This window comes from Oncorhynchus nerka, linkage group LG7 (genome assembly GCF_034236695.1).
Source record: "Oncorhynchus nerka isolate Pitt River linkage group LG7, Oner_Uvic_2.0, whole genome shotgun sequence".
NCBI classification, from domain to species: Eukaryota; Metazoa; Chordata; class Actinopteri; order Salmoniformes; family Salmonidae; genus Oncorhynchus; species Oncorhynchus nerka.
This window is the reverse complement of record NC_088402.1, coordinates 7677872-7697215: the sequence shown is the minus strand read 5'-3', so window position 1 is coordinate 7697215 and position 19344 is coordinate 7677872. Positions and strand designations below refer to the sequence as shown.

Genomic DNA, 19344 nt, shown 5'->3' with positions numbered 1-19344 from the left:
CCCAGTCTGACTCTGGGACTATATGGCCCAGTCTGACTCTGGGATGATATGGTCCAGTCTGACTCTGGGACTATATGGCCCAGTCTGACTCTGATGGTCCAGTCTGACTCTGGGACTATTTGGTCCAGTCTGACTCTGGGACTATATGGTCCAGTCTGACTCTGGGACCATATGGCCCAGTCTGACTCTGGGACTATATGGTCCAGTCTGACTCTGGGACTATATGGTCCAGTCTGACTCTGGGACTATATGGCCCAGTCTGACTCTGGGACTATATGGTCCAGTCTGACTCTGGGACTATATGGCCCAGTCTGAATCTGATGGTCCAGTCTGACTCTGGGACAATATGGTCCAGTCTGACTCTGGGATGATATGGTTTTCAACTGGGTTCAAGCAAATTTGAAATCATTTAATTAAAATACTTGATCTTTGCTTGATTGAGCTTGCCTGGCTTAATGGACCAATTCAATATCCCCAAAAGACTGTCAACCTCTGTTACTCGATGCAGGCCAGAGCCAATGCTAAAAGAATTAAAATAGTACTTGAACCCATGGTCTGAAATGGTCTGATTCTGCCTGAACTTGAGTGTAGAGTTGGCGTTACAGAGGTCAGTGAAAAGTTGTTCACTAGGGTAAAGGAATTTCTGTTCATTTATGGATTAACTACTCTTTCCAAGAAGCTGGCTGACATTACAGTATGTGTGTGTGTGTGTGTGTGTGTGTGTGTGTGTGTGTGTGTGTGTGTGTGTGAATATCAAATTAAATCAAAATATGTGTGTGTGTGTGTAGGCATACTGTATGAGTTTGTGTGTGTGTGTGTGTGTGTGTGTGTGTGCGTGTGTGTGAATATCAAATTAAATCAAAATATGTGTGTGTGTGTGTAGGCATACTGTATGAGTTTGTGTGTGTGTATGTGTGTGTGTGTGTGAACTACATTACTCTCCACGTGGCCCTCCGTGATCCTCAGTAACACACAGTCCAATGTTCAAAGTCACAGTGTTTGAGTCACAGGAGGCTGCTGAGAGGAGGACGGCTCATAACAATGGCTGGAATGGAGCGTTGGGAACGTCATCAGACACAATGAAACCATATGTGTGATGTGTTGGATACGATTCCATTCCAGCCATTAATATGAGCCTGTCCTCCTCATTGAAGGTGTCACCAGCCGTCTGTGGTGTGTGTAATTTTTTAAATATATTTTTTTAACCTTCATTTAACTAGGCAAGTCAGTTAAGAACAAATTCTTATTCTCCAATGACGGCCTATCCCCGGCCAAACCCCTCTCCTAACCCTGACGACGCTGGACCAATTGTGCACCGCCCTATGGGACTCCTGATCATGGCCGGATGTGATGAAGCCCGGGATCGAACCAAATTAAATCAATTAAAATGTATTTGTCACATGCTGTAACGGGATTCTTCTGTTGAAGGAGAGACGGGCCAATACGCAGCGTGGTTGAAGTTCATGGTTTTTTAATAAGAAAAACTATACATGAATAAACTACAAAAACCCTAAACCAGTCCCGTGTGGTACTGACACAGGAGACAGGAACAATCACCCACCAAACCCAACACCAAACAGGCTACCTAAATATGGTTCCCAATCAGAGACAATGACTAACACCTGCCTCTGATTGGGAACCATATTTAGGTAGCCTGTTTGGTGTTGGGTTTTGTGGGTGATTGTTCCTGTCTCCTGTGTCAGTGCCACACGGGACTGTTTCGTGTTTTTGTAGTTTATTCATGTATAGTTTTTCTTATTAAAAACAAACATGAATTTCAACCACGCTGCATTTTGGTCCTCCTCTCCTTCACCGGAAGAATCCCGTAACACATGCGCCAAATAGAACAGGTGTCGGTAGACCTTACAGTGAAATGCTTACTTACAAACCCTTAACCAACAATGCAGTTTTAAGAAAAAATACCCACATAAATATAACCAGTGTCTGTAGTGATGCCTCTATCACTGACATTCAGTGCCTTAGACCACAAGCACCAGTCGGGAGCCTTACTAGTGTATATGTGCATAGCTAGGGAACATCCCCTTCACATCATAACCAGTTGTCATTGACCATTAACAAATAGAACGTGTACCTGCACACAGAATCACATGGCTGTTTGCAGCTCACCATCTACTTGCTCTACTACAGAATGTCCACGAAAACATCAACGGTGCTGTACAGTTTACAGTTTGTATTAGGCCAGACCAGGGTACCTGGTATCTCTGGTTCGTAGTGTGTAGTTGTATGTAGTGATCTTTTGAGATGACCTATTTGCTATATCTTAAAACACACGTACATGTTTTACATTACCAGGATAAATGTGTTAAAACGGACAAACGTTTCAGTCCTTGTCCATTGGAAACCATGTGTTTGATGTATTTGATACCATTTCACCAATTTTTGGGGGCGGCCGGTAGTGTAGTGGTTAGAGGGTTGGACTAGTAACCGAAAGGTTGCCGGATCGAATCCCTGAGCTGACAAGATAAAAAAAATCTGCTGTTCTGCCCCTGAAAAAGGCAGTTAACCCACTGTTCCTAGACCAGTTAACCCACTGTTCCTAGACCAGTTAACCCACTGTTCCTAGACCAGTTAACCCACTGTTCCTAGACCAGTTAACCCACTGTTCCTAGACCAGTTAACCCACTGTTCCTAGACCAGTTAACCCACTGTTCCTAGACCAGTTAACCCACCGTTCCTAGACCAGTTAACCCACCGTTCCCAGTTAACCCACCGTTCCTAGACCAGTTAACCAGTTAACCAGTTAACCCACTGTTCCTAGACCAGTTAACCCACTGTTCCTAGACCAGTTAACCCACTGTTCCTAGACCAGTTAACCCACTGTTCCTAGACCAGTTAACCCACTGTTCCTAGACCAGTTAATCCACTGTTCCTAGACCAGACCACTGTTCCTAGACCAGTTAACCCACTGTTCCTAGACCAGTTAACCCACTGTTCCTAGACCAGTTAACCCACTGTTCCTAGACCAGTTAACCCACTGTTCCTAGACCAGTTAACCCACTGTTCCTAGACCAGTTAACCCACTGTTCCTAGACCAGTTAACCCACTGACCAGTTAACCCACCGTTCCTTCCTAGACCAGTTAACCCACTGTTCCTAGACCAGTTAACCCACCGTTCCTAGACCAGTTAACCCACCGTGTTCCCACCGTTCCTAGACCAGTTAACCCACTGTTCCTAGACCAGTTAACCCACCGTTCCTAGACCAGTTAACCCACCGTTCCTAGACCAGTTAACCCACCGTTCCTAGACCAGTTAACCCACCGTTCCTAGACCAGTTAACCCACCGTTCCTAGACCAGTTAACCCACTGTTCCTAGACCAGTTAACCCACCGTTCCTAGACCAGTTAACCCACCGTTCCTAGACCAGTTAACCCACCGTTCCTAGACCAGTTAACCCACTGTTCCTAGACCAGTTAACCCACTGTTCCTAGACCAGTTAACCCACTGTTCCTAGACCAGTTAACCCACTGTTCCTAGACCAGTTAACCCACTGTTCCTAGACCAGTTAATCCACTGTTCCTAGACCAGTTAACCCACTGTTCCTAGACCAGTTAACCCACTGTTCCTAGACCAGTTAACCCACTGTTCCTAACCAGTTAACCCACTGTTCCTAGACCAGTTAACCCACTGTTCCTAGACCAGTTAACCCACTGTTCCTAGACCAGTTAACCCACTGTTCCTAGACCAGTTAACCCACCGTTCCTAGACCAGTTAACCCACCGTTCCTAGACCAGTTAATCCACCGCTCCTAGACCAGTTAACCCACCGTTCCTAGACCAGTTAACCCACCGTTCCTAGACCAGTTAACCCACCGTTCCTAGACCAGTTAACCCACCGTTCCTAGACCAGTTAACCCACCGTTCCTAGACCAGTTAACCCACCAGTTAACCCACCGTTCCTAGACCAGTTAACCCACCGTTCCTAGACCAGTTAACCCACCGTTCCTAGACCAGTTAACCCACCGTTCCTAGACCAGTTAACCCACCGTTCCTTAACCCACCGTTCCTAGACCAGTTAACCCACTGTTAACCCACCGTCCTAGACCAGTTAACCCACCGTTCCTAGACCAGTTAACCCACCGTTCCTACCAGTTAACCCACTGTTCCTAGACCAGTTAACCCACTGTTCCTAGACCAGTTAACCCACTGTTCCTAGACCAGTTAACCCACTGTTCCTAGACCAGTTAACCCACTGTTCCTAGACCAGTTAACCCACTGTTCCTAGACCAGTTAACCCACTGTTCCTAGACCAGTTAACCCACCGTTCCTAGACCAGTTAACCCACCGTTCCTAGACCAGTTAACCCACTGTTCCTAGACCAGTTAACCCACTGTTCCTAGACCAGTTAACCCACTGTTCCTAGACCAGTTAACCCACTGTTCCTAGACCAGTTAACCCACCGTTCCTAGACCAGTTATCCCACCGTTCCTAGACCAGTTAACCCACTGTTCCTAGACCAGTTAACCCACTGTTCCTAGACCAGTTAACCCACTGTTCCTAGACCAGTTAACCCACTGTTCCTAGACCAGTTAACCCACTGTTCCTAGACCAGTTAACCCACTGTTCCTAGACCAGTTAACCCACTGTTCCTAGACCAGTTAACCAGTTCCTAGACCAGTTAACCCACTGTTCCTAGACCAGTTAACCCACTGTTCCTAGACCAGTTAACCCACTGTTCCTAGACCAGTTAACCCACTGTTCCTAGACCAGTTAACCCACTGTTCCTATACCAGTTAACCCACTGTTCCTAGACCAGTTAACCCACCGTTCCTAGACCAGTTAACCCACTGTTAGGCCGTCATTGTAAATAAGAGTTTGTTCTTAAACTGACATGCCTCGTTAAATAAAGGTTATATTATTTAATAAACAATTCTGCTCCAGTCATTAGCACGAGCCTGTCCTCCCCATTTAAGGTGCCACCAACCTCCTGTGTTACACAATCTATAAACAGTATGATAATATTTCCTTAACTTCTAATATCTGAGATATCTACTGTAGCCCTCATCCTCCACATTACAACCCCGGTTCTGCCAGTCACATTCTGTTAAAGGTCCCCAAAGCACACACATCCCTGTTCACTGCAGCTCTCGACTGGAACGAGCTGCAACAAACACTGAAACTGGACAGTTTTATCTCCATCTCTTCATTCAAAGACTCAATCATAGACACTCTTACTGACAGTTGTGGCTGCTTTGCGTGATGTATTGTTGTCTCTAACTTCTTGCCATTTGTTCTGTTGTCTGTGGCCAATTATGTCTGTAACATGTTTTGTTCTGCTACCATGTTGTTGTTGTCATGTTGCTACCACGCTGTGTTGTTGTCTTCGGTCTCTCTTTCTGTAGTGTTGCGTTGTAATCTCTTATCGTGATGTGTTTTGTTCTATATTTTTATTTAATATATTTTTAATCTAATCCGCCGTCCCCGCAGGAGTCCTTTTGGTAGGCCGTCATTTGTAAATAGGAATTTCTTCATAACTGACTTGCCTCGTTAAATAAAGGTTACATAAATTCCATATTAAAACTTGGTCTGAGTCTCCGCCAGCTTTGTGGGCGGGGTTAAATCATACTGACCGGTAAGGGGCGGGGTCCTACTGCTACATCATGGCCCACTCCTAGTCGTAAACTTTCACATGTGTAGTCTGAACGGATCTCACAAGGTGTAACCGATTTGTGTTTTAAGACGACGTTTACATTTTTTTAAAAAGTATAATATTTGTTTTTCAAACGGTTATTTATCCGTAAAGTGATGGCAAAAGGAGAAGGCGCCGATCAATATTCCAACAATAGTTTATTAACGAATAAACCGGTCAACCCAGATGTGGTCAAGTTAGCTGGGAAGGTAAGTTGATTAATGTATAGTTTTATGAACAACAATATTAGCAGTAAATGTGTATGCATGAATGTACAACCTGAACTAAACTGGAGAGGAAGACGGCTTTGATTGAACAGCGATTCCAAAGAGATGGAACGGTTTGTCAACATTCTCATGTCTAACTTTTTATACGTTCAGCCTAATCAATTAGTCTAGTTATTGATGATAAACTATAATCAGTTTTATTTCCACCGTCTTTGATAACAGCAGCCACCACGTTTCAATTACATTCCGCAAGGCGAGCACCAAACCCGTACTGTCTTCCCTTTATTCATTGAAAATGATTAGCTATAGCTATTTACGGCAAGGATTCTTTTAGCTTTGAAAAACCTATTGAGAATAGCGTAGGTTATATAAGTGATTAGAAATAGCTATGCGGTTTAGGCAATTTAAAATATATATATATATAGACTTTATGTCCGTCCCCTCGGATATATATGAATTGTAATGTGGCTTTTGGGGGTTGGAAGCATATAGGAGTAGTCTACGCCGTGTTAGAGGAGCTCGATGTAGCTAACACAAGCAGCGAGGCTACGTGTCATTTCACCGGGGCTGGAGCTGTGATTTCTTCTAAAGTTTGAATGAGCGCTTCCATGCTTGATTTTGGTGTATACTAGAGGTGTGAATCGTAAAAAAAAAAGTTTGGGATCCTTAACGTTAAGAAAAATGCCTAACCGATAGTTGTGTAATGATGTTAGTTGATAACTTGCATTATTGCACTATCTTCAAACTGCACGCAGAAATAAACTCCTCTTTCCAGGTCGGAATGAATTGTCTTATCCTCCTATACTGGCTTTTTTAGCAACTGGTTCAAGGTTGGGTGGTGTTGGACCGATGGGGTGCTTGTCTGGTGCCTTTTTGACCAGCTTGTCTGGTGCCTTTTTGAACAGCTTGTCTGGTGCCTTTTTACATTTCCATCATTTACATTTAAGTCATTTAGCAGACGCTCTTATTTTGAACAGCTTGTCTGGTGCCTTTTTGAACAGCTTGTCTGGTGCCTTTTTGAACAGCTTGTCTGGTGCCTTTTTGAACAGCTTGTCTGGTGCCTTTTTGAACAGCTTTTGATGCTTGTCGACACATTTTATTTACACTTCGATCTGCCAGAGATCACACTGACAAGAGTTACACACATCTGAAAACGAAGGTAAAACTGCAGGACACGGGATGAGAGACTAAAGTTGAGCCACTCGCAGCTCAATTCATTTCCGCCTAATCTCTAAAGGCCACTTGAAGCCTATGCACTGATAGACAGTGTCTCCGTGAAGAGATTGGGAGTTGACAGTGCGCAACACATCGCATCCTCAGTCTATATTCTCCTTGTCAGACTTATTTTTCTTGTCCCGGCCAATTGTTAAGGTCGAGCCCTGGGTTATTGCACACTCTTTTCTAGAGGTTGATTGCACAGGAAGGTTTAGCTGTTGCAGTACAAGTTTGATGACCATGTTCTGCAGTTTCCAATTCATTTAACTCCTTTACAAGTGTAGGCCCACATTCCAGACAGACAGGTTTGTTAACCCAGACCCTGCGTGTCCCCAGGCGCTCTCATTTGTTGTCTTCTGTAACCGTAAAAGCCTTGCATATGTTAATATCAGAAGCCTCCTCCCTAAGTTTGTTTTACTCAGTGCTTTAGTACACTCTGCCAACCCTGATGTCCTTGCCTTGTCTGAATCCTGGTCTCAGGAAGGCTACCGAAGATTCTGAGATTTCCATCTCCAACTATAACATGTTCCATCAAGGTAGAACTGCCAAAGGGGGAGGAGTTAGCCTGCAAAGTTCTGTTATACTTTCCAGGTCTATCCCCAAACAGTTTGAGCTTCTAATTTTAAAAATGAATCTCTCCAGAAATAAGTTTCTCACTGTTGCTGCCTGTTTATAGACCCCCCCCTCAGCCCCCAGCTGTGCCCTGGATACCATGTGTGAATGGATTGCTCCCCCATCTATCTTCAGAGTTCGTTCTGTTAGGTGACCTAAATTGGGATATGCTTAAAACCCCAGCAGTCCTACAATCTAAGCTAGATGCCCTCAAACTCACACAAATTATCAAGGAACCCACCAGGTATAACCCTAAATCCGTAAACATGGGCACACTCCTAGATTTTATCCTGACCAACTTTCCCTCCAAATACTGCCTCATTGCCTACATCCGTTATGGGTCTGCGGTCAAACGACCACCCATCATCACTGTCAAACGCTCCCTAAAACACTTCTGCGAGCAGGCCTTTCTAATCGACCTGGCCCGGGTATCCTGAAAGGATATTGACCTCATCCCGTCAGTCGAGGATGCCTGGTTGTTCTTTAAAAGTAATTTCCTCACCATCTTATAAGCATGCCCCTTTCTAAAAATGTAGGACTAAGAACAGATATAGCCCTTGGTTCACTCCAGACCTGACTGACCTCGTCCAGCACAAAAACATCCTGTTGCGGACTGCACTAGCATTGAATTGTCCCCGCGATATGCAACTTTTCAGGAAAGTCAGGAACCAATACACGCAGTCAGTCAGGAAAGCAAAGGCCAGCTTTTTCAAACAGAAATTTGCATCCTGTAGCTCTAACTCCAAAACGTTTTGGGATACCTAAAGTCCATGGAGAATAAGAGCACCTCCTCCAAGCTGCCAACTGCACTGAGGCTAGGTAACACTGTCACCACCGATAAATCCACGATTATCGAGAATTTCAATAAGCATTTCTCTACGGCTGGCCATGCTTTCCTCCTGGCTACCCCAACCCCAGCCAACAGCTCCACACCCCTGCAGCTACTTGCCCAAGCCTCCCCAGCTTCTCATTCACCCAAATCCATATAGCAGATGTTTTGAAAGAGCTGCAAAACCTGGACCTGTACAAATCAGCTAGGCTTGACAATCTGGACCCTCTCTTTCTGAAATGATCCGCCGCCATTGTTGCAACCCCTATTACCAGCCTGTTCAACCTCTCTTGTATCGTCCGAGATCCCTAAAGATTGGAAAGCTGCCGTGGTCAAACTGTTACAGACCTATATCCATCCTGTCCTGCCTTTCAAAAATCGAGTCAATAAACCGATCCCTGACCATTTCGAATCCCACCGTACCTTCTCCACTGTGCAATCCGGTTTCCGAGCTGGTCACGGGTGCACTTCAGCCACGCTCAAGGTACTAAACGATATCAGAACCGCCATCAATAAAAGACAATACTGTTCATCGACTTGGCCAAGGCTTTCAACTCTGTCAATCACCGTATTCTTATCGGCAGACTCAACAGCCTTGGTTTCTCAAATGACTGCCTCACCTGGTTCACCAACTACTTTTCAGAGTTCAGTGTGTCAAATCGGAGAGCCTGTTGTCTGGACCTCTGGCTGTCTCTATGGGGGTGCCACAGGGTTCAATTCTCAGGCCGACTCTTTTCTCTGTATATAATCAACGATGTCGCTCTTGCTGCGGGTGATTCCCTGATCCACCTCTACACAGACGATACCATTCTGTATACATCTGGCCCTTCTTTGAATACTTTGTTAACAAACCTCCAAATGAGCTTCGATGCTAGTAAAACTAAATGCGTGCTTTTCAACCGTTCCATGCCCACCCGACGAGCATCACTACCCTGGACGGTTCCGACTTAGAATATGTGGACAACTACAAATACCTAGATGTCTGGCTAGACTGTGAACTCTCCTTCCAGACTCGTATTAAAGTCTGTGTGCCAGACAGACAGGTTTGATATGGGTAATGTGTAGGGTAGCAGTCCTAATAAGTCTATTGGGAAATGCATGTCATGGGTTGGCACAGTTTTGGTTTCGAAAGATTCAACCTTGTGTAACAGTATAACTTTAGACTGTCCCCTTGCCCATACCCGGGCACGAACCAGGGACCCTCTGCACACATCAACAACAGTCTCACCCTCGAAGCATCGTTACCCATCGCTCCACAAAAGCCGCGGCCCTTGCAGAGCAAAGGGGGAACCACTACTTCAAGGTCTCAGAGCAAGTGACGTCACCGATTGAAACGCTATTTAGCGCGCACAACCACTAAGTATCTAGCCGTTTCACATTCGTTACACTTGGCCAGTTATTGTATATTGTCAGACCACAACACTGTGAAAGATGCCTTAATGTCCCTGTGGTTAGCCTAGGCTTAAGAGAGGATCCTTTTTCAGTCAGAACAACAAGTTGTCACTGAAAGAATGTGTTGGTGCGTCAACAGCCTTGGTTATCTGACGTTTATGGTCACACAGTGACTCATGTGTCTAACCAGATCCGAAGTACAAACAATAATAGACACGGATTCTCAAGGAGTTGTTTTATTTTGAATTTGTTTTATGGCCTGTGAACTTGCCCTGAAAATCTAGATGTGTTGGCAACTCCACTTAGTCTAGCAGAGGATAAGGATTGATTTGGGACCCGGGCACAAATAAACTTTTGTGTTCCCTGCAGTTCTTAGTACCCAGTGTTTCCCCCCCCCTATGTGTGAATGAGGTGACGTCTCAGATCCCACCAATCAGGATCCTCGCAAACCGGGTGGTGGCCACAGAGAGTCCTTTTCATTGGCTTAGGAGGAGGGTGTGGGTGCCTGTGCTCCTGACTGCCTATTGGTTGACAAACGTTGAGGGCTCCCTTTCAAGCTGGCTAGCCAACCTGGCGAAGTTCCCTGCCAGAGAAGTGCGGAAAGGCCCTCGTTCTCGCCAGGGGATTGTGACAACCTTGTGAGGAGACACACTAACCAGTCTGGCTGTTTTTATATTTTTGACCAGGCTCCAACTACTTTTGACCAGGTTCCATAGAGTGATGTAGAGAATACGGTGCCATTCTGGAGGCAGTCTGTCAGGTCACTCATGCCAGGGAATTGATATGAAAGTAGTGCACTATGTATGGGGAATAGGGTACCGCTTAAGATGCGGACAGGGTATCGAGGTGGGAAAGATTCCAGTCTACAACCTGTGGGGACAGAGAGAATAATTGGGTTACACTGTTCTCATGCTGTCGTGGGACCGTCTCGTGACAAAATGCCTCTCTGTCCCAGATTCCCTGCGCTGGTCCTCCTGTTACTGTGGGTGTGTTCTGTAGCCCCCGTCCCTGCCCTGGTCCTCCTGTTCTGTAGCCCCCGTCCCTGCCCTGGTCCTCCTGTTCTGTAGCCCCCGTCCCTGTCCTGGTCCTCCTGTTCTGTAGCCTGGTCCTCCTCCTGTTCTGTAGCCCCCGCGCTGGTCCTCCTGTTCCTGGTCCTCCTGTTCTGTAGCCCCTGTCTCCTGTTCTGTAGCCCCCCCTGCCCTGGTCCCCTGTTCCCCCCGTCCCTGCCCTGGTCCTCCTGTTCTGTAGCCCCCGTCCCTGTCCTGGTCCTCCTGTTCTGTAGCCCCCGTCCCTGTCCTGGTCCTCCTGTTCTGTAGCCCCCGTCCCTGTCCTGGTCCTCCTGTTCTGTAGCCCCCGTCCCTGCCCTGGTCCTCCTGTTCTGTAGCCCCCGTCCCTGTCCTGGTCCTCCTGTTCTGCTGGTCCTCCTCCTGTTCTGTAGCCCCCGTCCCTGCGCTGGTCCTCCTGTTCTGTAGCCCCCGTCCCTGCGCTGGTCCTCCTGTTCTGTAGCCCCTGCCCTGGTCCTCCTGTTCTGTAGCCCCTGTCCTGGTCCTCCTGTTCTGTAGCCCCCGTCCCTGCCCTGGTCCTCCTGTTCTGTAGCCCCCGTCCCTGCGCTGGTCCTCCTGTTTTGTAGCTGGATGGTAGATCTGTAAACCAGAAGAACTCTTGAGTAAAACAGACGAGGGAGGGAGGGATTAGGCTGCTAAGCAGAATATCCCCCTATCACCACTATAAAGAGAGCCTGCTAAATGCTAAGCCAAAGAGACCGTAGATCCAATCATACTTAGGCTAGCTCTGCAAATAAGTTGATGTGATTTTATTATTTGACCCTTCTGGTCATTTATGAACATTTGAACATCTTTGAAGAACGATCTGGCCATGTACTCTCATTATCCCCCAGCACAGCCAGAAGAGGACTGGCCATCCCTCAAAGCCAGGTTCTTCTCTCTACGTTTCTTTCCAGGGTTCCTGCATTTTCCAGGAAGTTTTCTTCCCTAGCCAGTGTGTTTCTACATAAGTTAATGCACCTTGCACTAATTGTTTCAAGCTATTGACACATTGTCCAGTTAGTTGGATCATCTTTGTAGTAGGACTGGGAATTGCCAGGGAACTTACAATACAATAGTTTCACCATACTTAGCAATATATTTACAACTCTATATGTATTACTATTCTATATGAATTGTGAATTGGTGTCATGGAAAACAACTTCTAATCAGTCATGGAAATAAGTGCTACAATCATGTTGGCTTACCATTTCATGAAGACAAATACAATGTCTTAGTATTCATCCCCCTTGCCACTTTTCCTATTTTGTTGCCTTACAACCTGGAATTAAAATCTTTTTTTTTGGGGGGGGGGTGTTTGTATCCTATAATTTACACAACATTCCTACCAGTTTGATGAAAAATCGTTTTTGTGAAACAAGCAAGAAATAAGACAAAAACTATTCACCCCCCCCAAGTCAATACTTTGTAGAGCCACCTTTTGCAGCAATTACAGCTGCAAGTCTCTTGTGCCAAGCTTATAGAGACATGCCCCATCTAGCCACTGGGATTTTTGCCCATTCTTCAAGGCAAAACTGCTCCAGCTCCTTCAAGTTGGATGGGTTCCTCTGGTGTACAGCAATCTTTAAGTCATACCACAGATTCTCAATTGGATTGAGGTCTGGGCTTTGACTAGGCCATTCCAAGACATTTAAATGTTTCCCCTTAATCCACTCGAGTGTTACTTTAGCAGTATGCTTAGGGTCATTGTCCTGCTGGAAGATGAACCTCTGTCCCAGTCTCAAATCTCTGGAAGACTGAAACAGGTTCCCCTCAAGAATTTCCCTGTATTTAGTGCCATCCATCATTCCTCCAATTTTGACAATGTTTCCCAGTCCCTGCAGTTGAAAAACGATGGTGTTCTCGGGGTGATGAGAGGTGTTGGGTTTGCACCAGACAGTTTTCCTTGATGGCCAAAAAGCTCAATTTTAGTCATCTGACCAGAGTACCTTCTTCCATATGTTTGGGGAGTCTCCCACATGCCTTTTGGTGAACACCAAACATGTTTGCTTATTTTGATCTTTTAAGCAATGGTTTTTTTCTGGCCACTCTTCCGTAAAGCCCAGCTCTGTGGAGTGTACGGCTTAGTGGTCCTATGGACAGATACTCCAATCTCCGCTGTGGAGCTTTGCAGCTCCTTCAGGGTTACTTTGGTCTCTTTGTTGCCTCTCTGATTAATGCCCTCCTTGCCTGGTCCGTGAGTTTTGCTGGGCGGCCCTCTCTTGGCAGGTTTGTTGTGGTGCCATATTCTTTAACATTTTTTTTGGTAATGGATTTAATGGTGCTCTGTGGGATGTTCAAAGTTTCGGATATTTTTTTTTATAACTCAACCATGATCTGTACTTCTCCACTACTTTGTCTCTGACATGTTCGGAGAGCTCCTTGGTCTTCATGGTGCCACTTGCTTCAGAACAGATAGCAAAGGGGTGAATACATATGCACTGCACTCACCACTATTCTGTTTTTAATTTTTTTTAGTTTTAATTATTTTTTTTTGTGTATGTACATGAATTCCAAATAAATAAAAAAAAACATTTAAATTACATGTTGTAATGCAACAAAATAGGAAAACACAAGACGGGATTAATGTTTTGCAAGGCACTGTATAGGAAATGCTATACCGTATGGTTTTTGAAGAATTTATATTTTATTATTATTTTATATCTTTAAAAAATATTGCCGTAACAATACTGTATCCCCCCCCCACCTCATCCCTACTTTGTCTAGAATTCCCTCTATTAGAGCTGTTTAGTTATTTGTTGGTTTGTGACTCTGAGGGTCAGACTGCAAAAAAGTTCAGTTGGTGTCTGATGTGAAACAATGTTTTTTTTTTTTTTTTTTACAAGACCCATTATTGCATCAATCCATTCTGTGGAACCCTGGGTGCCATCTTGTTTCTGCTTTGCAGTAGCAAACTCCATTGATACAACAGACTGGCATTCAGGGCCTAAGCTATTGCATGAAACATATTTTTTTAAGGAATGAATTAATGCAACATTCGCAGCTCCTTCAGGGTTATAACCTTTTTTTTAATGTGGATCCTAACAAACTAAACTGTTAAACATGTCAACTTGTTGGTAATGAATAAACCCCTTTCCCCTCCTGTCTTTCCCAGCGTGAGCAGTGCGACAGGTTGTCCATATGCAACAAGCTGTGCTACGCGGTAGGAGGAGCGCCCTATCAGATTACAGGCTGTGCGCTGGGCTTCTTCCTCCAGATATACCTACTGGATGTGGCACAGGTGAGTCTTCAGTCAGTAGCACCCTTACTCTCTATTTAGGGCGCTAGCCATAAGGCTCTGGTCAAAATTACTGCACTATATATAGGGAATAGGATTCCATAGGGCTCTGGTCAAAATTAGTGCACTATATAGGGAATAGGATTCCATAGGGCTCTGGTCAAAATTAGTGCACTATATAGGGAATAGGATTCCATAGGGCTCTGGTCAAAATTAGTGTACTACCATAGGGCTCTGGTGAAAATTAGTGCACTATATAGGGAATAGGATTCCATAGGGCTCTGGTCAAAATTAGTGCACTATATAGGGAATAGGATTCCATAGGGCTCTGGTCAAAATTAGTGCACTATATAGGGAATAGGATTCCATAGGGCTCTGGTCAAAATTAGTGCACTATATAGGGAATAGGATTCCGTAGGGCTCTAGTCAAAAGTAAGTGCGCTGTATAGGAAATGGGGTATCATTTGGGACTCATCACCATTTCACTGACCTACCCCCTCCTAGTGTTCACAGATCTGACAGGGCTTGTGCCAGCAGAATAGTGATGGGTATCTCAAATGGCGTTCGGGTTCTCGACTCCCAACTGAGTGTAAATTCCTCAGAGATCATAAAGACTAATGTACCGTGGTCTTTTCAGATGGTCAGGAATATAGAACGATCTTGGTCAGATGCCCTCAGGCTGAAACAAAACAAGAAAACAATTATATTGGCCTATTACACCTGCATTGTTTGCTGTTTGGGGTTTTAGGCTGAGGGTTTCTATACAGCACTTTGAGATATCAGCTGATGTACGAAGGGCTATATAAATAAATTTGATTTGATTATATGGTCCTAGCATTTCTTCATTTAGAAACGGTGCTGTATCACCTAGATTACCTGCCGTATGTAGGCTGGTTCCTCTGGCCCGGGGGTGTAGGCTGGTTCCTCTGGCCCGGGGGTGTAGGCTGGTTCCTCTGGCCCGGGGGTGTAGGCTGGTTCCTCTGGCCCGGGGGTGTAGGCTGGTTCCTCTGGCCCGGGGGTGTAGGCTGGTTCCTCTGTAGTGCACTATATAGAGAATAGAGTGCTATTTGGGACTCGGATTAAGTTATTTTTGTAGTCATTAACTCAGTGGTGGGTTGTGGATCAAAGTGCTCACAGAGGCTTAGCCAGAGCTTGGGAGGTTGAGTAGACTGACTCCTCTGGCCTGGGGAGAACAGTCGGCTAGACTGACTCCGCTCTCGCTTAAGTAGAATTTTGATGTTGAGGGCAAGATGGCGTCCAACTCCCCCGACTGCTGAGATCGGTGATGAAGATGCAATTTTTTGTCTCTAAGAAGTCATAGATCTGTTCTGTCCACTATTTCTATGCTTCCTGATCAACTTTTTTTTTTTGTCTTTTAGTTTTGTAAAAGTTTTGAACACCAGCTTAAACAATAATATTTGTGGTTACGAAAAATTATATTTCACAACGGTTTAGATGGTACAGTGATTCTCTAAACTATCTTGTTGTGACTCAAATTGTTTGAATTTTAGCAACTGGGAAATGGTGAAGCGGTTTCTGCATAGTGCACATTTAAGTGTAACCTCCCTGAACAGGTGGTAGGATTCATGGAGTCATCTCCTTGGGCTCTCTAGACATAGTCTTGTGGTTTCCTGTTAAAACGTTCAGTAGCCCACAGGACTGACTCAACATGGCCGCTTCATGCTTCAAATGAGCCACCTGTCGGTTCACTGACTCAACATGGCCGCTGTATGCTTCAAATGAGCCACCTGTCGGTTCACTGACTCAACATGGCCGCTTTATGCTTCAAATGAGCCACCTGTCGGTTCACTGACTCAACATGGCCGCTTCATGCTTCAAATGAGCCACCTGTCGGTTCACTGACTCAACATGGCCGCTTCATGCTTCAAATGAGCCACCCCTGTCGGTTCACTGACTCAACATGGCCGCTTCATGCTTCAAATGAGCCACACCTGTCGGTTCACTGACTCAACATGGCCGCTTTATGCTTCAAATGAGCCACCTCTGTCGGTTCAGTTGGACCTGTTTCCATCACGTCTCCCAGCCTGGTCCTTTTTTAGTTCTAACCATTCATCCATATCTCTAACCTTGTCCTCTCTCTCTCTCCTCTCTAGTTGGACCCCTTCTATGCGTCGATCATCCTGTTTGTGGGGAGGGCCTGGGACGCTGTGACGGACCCGATCATAGGCTTCATGGTCTCCCGCTCTCCCTGGACACGCTTCGGACGAATGCTGCCATGGTACGTGCCATTTTTACCGCTTCTCATATCAAATCAGTCACATTTTAGCCTTCGAGAGCTTCATGTGTGTTCTCTTTTTTTTCCTGTTTGGTTGTGAACTTCGTCCCTCTGAATGGTAGTCAGGAAGGAAAGAGGACGTAACTCCCATCTGTGGGCTCTAGGTTCTCTCCCACTGATTCAGCCGTTTTGCTTGAGAATTCCCTCGTTTTGGCATCTGTTGCTGTAACTAAAAGGCCAACCTCTATTTTGCTGATGGATATCAGGCTACCTGACGGTTTTAAATATCCACATTGCCTTACAAGATGTCTTTTTTTGGGGGGAGTGTTACTATTCACAGGTTCCATGCAGCAACAACACGTATGTGTGCGTAAGCGCAAGGGAGTGTCGGGAGTCGGGAATACTTGGTGACAGCCAGAAGGGTGATAGTCTGCGTTTTACCAACAACGATTTAGCAATAGATCTCGCTGGAATGTCTGTTGGCCCTTTCCCCTCTATTGGTCCCCGGTCATTTGGAAACCCCACTGGTGTGCCAAGTGTGCTTCAAACGCACGTGTCCCAAATGGCACCCTATTCCAACATACTGCATTAAAACAGAGCCCTATAGGCCCTGGTCAAAAGTAGTGCACTATATATGGTTAGGCCGTAGTGAATGCGTGCTAAGTGGTTAGGCCGTAGTGAATGCGTGCTAAGTGGACCGGGTTAGGCCGTAGTGAATGCGTGCTAAGTGGTTAGGCCGTAGTGAATGCGTGCTAAGTGGTTAGGCCGTAGTGAATGCGTGCTAAGTGGTTAGGCCGTAGTGAATGCGTGAAGGCCGTAGTGAATGCGTGCTAAGTGGACCGGATTAGGTAGTGAATTAGGCCGGTTAGGCCGTAGTGAATGCGTGCTAAGTGGACCTGGTTAGGGTTGAATGCGTGCTAAGTGGACCGGGTTAGGCCGTAGTGAATGCGTGCTAAGTGGTTAGGCCGTAGTGAATGCGTGCTAAGTGGTTAGGCCGTAGTGAATGCGTGCTAAGTGGTTAGGCCGTAGTGAATGCGTGCTAAGTGGTTAGGCCGTAGTGAATGCGTGCTAAGTGGTTAGGCCGTAGTGAATGCGTGCTAAGTGGTTAGGCCGTAGTGAATGCGTGCTAAGTGGTTAGGCCGTAGTGAATGCGTGCTAAGTGGACCGGATTAGGCCGTAGTGAATGCGTGCTAAGTGGTTAGGCCGTAGTGAATGCGTGCTAAGTGGACCGGGTTAGGCCGTAGTGAATGCGTGCTAAGTGGTTAGGCCGTAGTGAATGCGTGCTAAGTGGTTAGGCCGTGCGTGCTAGTGAATGCGTGCTAAGTGGGGTTAGGCCGTAGTGAATGCGTGCTAGGGACCGGGACCGGGTTAGTGAATGCGTGCTAAGTGGACCGGGTTAGGCCGTAGTGAATGCGTGCTAAGTGGACCGGGTTAGGCCGTAGTGAATGCGTGCTAAGTGGATAGGCCGTAGTGAATGCGTGCTAAGTGGACCGGGTTAGGCCGTAGTGAATGCGTGCTAAGTGGACCGGGTTAGGCTGTAGTGAATCCGTTTCATTCACTATGACCTGTCTTGTAATTGTCTGATGTTTTGGGGAAAGTACCTCCTGGTTCGATTTGAGTACATCTTCATTAAGATTTCAGCTGCAGCTCTGTAAGGGTTACTGCAGTTTGCTCTGAGCAGTAGACCACACACACACACACTACTTTCTGTGACGATTTCTTCAAACATTCTCTGAAACATAAGCCACATTTCCTGTAGGGCTAAAATGAAGACAAAAAAACCCCATCTTCAAACGACAAGCCGTCAGGCTTTTATTTAACCAAGATAGTACAGAGGTTTCTGCTTACCTTGCAGTTCCCACAGAGTTCCTTGACATGGTCTTGGTGAATCTACACAGCCTTCATACATGCCTCCTTATGCTTCTTCTTCAAACCTTTTTAAAAGGGCCTGAGTTTTGCGTCTCCGTCTTCTGGGATATACTGTGCAGTTGGAAAGTACTTTAGACCCCTGGTCTTTTTCCACATTTTGTTACGTTACAGCCTTATTCTAAATTTAATTAACATTTGTTCCCTCATCAATCTACACACAATTACCCCGTAATGACATCCAAAACATATATTTATAGAAATGTTTGCTAAAGTATTCAGACCTTTTACTCAGTACTTTGTTGAAGCACATTTTGGCAGCGATTACAGAATTGAGTCTTCTTGGGTATGACGCTACAAGCTTGGCATACCTGTATTTGGAGAGTTCCTCTCAAGCTCTGTCAAGTTGGATGGGAGGGGGTCGCCGCACAGCTCTTTTCAGGTCTCTCCAGAGATGTTCCATCGGGTTCAAGTCCAGGCTCTGGCTGGACCACTCAAGGACTTGTCCTGAAGCCACTCCTGCATTGTCTAGGCTGTGTGCTTAGGGTCGTTGTCCTGTTGGAAGGTGAACCTTCACCTGAGTCTGTGGTCCTGAGGGCTCTGGAGTAGATTTTCATCAAGGATCACTCTGTACTTTGCTCCGTTAATCTTTGCCTCGATACTAGTCTCCCAGTCCCTGCCGGTGAAAAACATCACCACAGTATAATGCTGCCACCACCACCATGCTTCACCGCAGGGATGGTGACCGGTTTCCTCCAGATGTGGCGCTCTGCATTCAGGCCAAAGAGTTCAATCTTGCTTTCATCAGACCAGAAAATCTTGTTTCTCATGGTCAGTCCTTTAGGTGCCATTTGGCAAACTCCAAGTGGGCTGTCATGTGCCTTTTTTACTGAGGAGTGGCAACTCATCCAGAATGTTGTCCTGCTGGAAGGTTCTCCCATCTCCACAGAGGAGCTCTGTCAGAGACCACAGGGTTCTCGGTCACCTCCCTGACCAAGGCCCTTCTCCCCCGATTGCTCAGTTTGGCCGGGCAGCCAGC

The 19344-nt window shown here is 45.9% G+C and overlaps 1 protein-coding gene across 2 annotated transcripts in view; it reads left to right on the top strand.

The window, feature by feature from the left end:
• The first annotated feature begins 5638 nt into the window (after window positions 1-5638).
• LOC115123203 (sodium-dependent lysophosphatidylcholine symporter 1-B-like) overlaps window positions 5639-19344 on the top strand; it is a 45472-nt gene continuing 31766 nt past the window's right edge. For both annotated transcript variants that reach the window (XM_029652530.2, XM_029652531.2), the window contains exons 1-3: window positions 5639-5856; window positions 14081-14206; window positions 16318-16442. In XM_029652530.2, coding sequence (XP_029508390.1) covers window positions 5764-5856; window positions 14081-14206; window positions 16318-16442 — 344 coding nt within the window. In that variant the 5' untranslated portion in view covers window positions 5639-5763. The remainder of the gene's footprint in view (window positions 5857-14080; window positions 14207-16317; window positions 16443-19344) is intronic.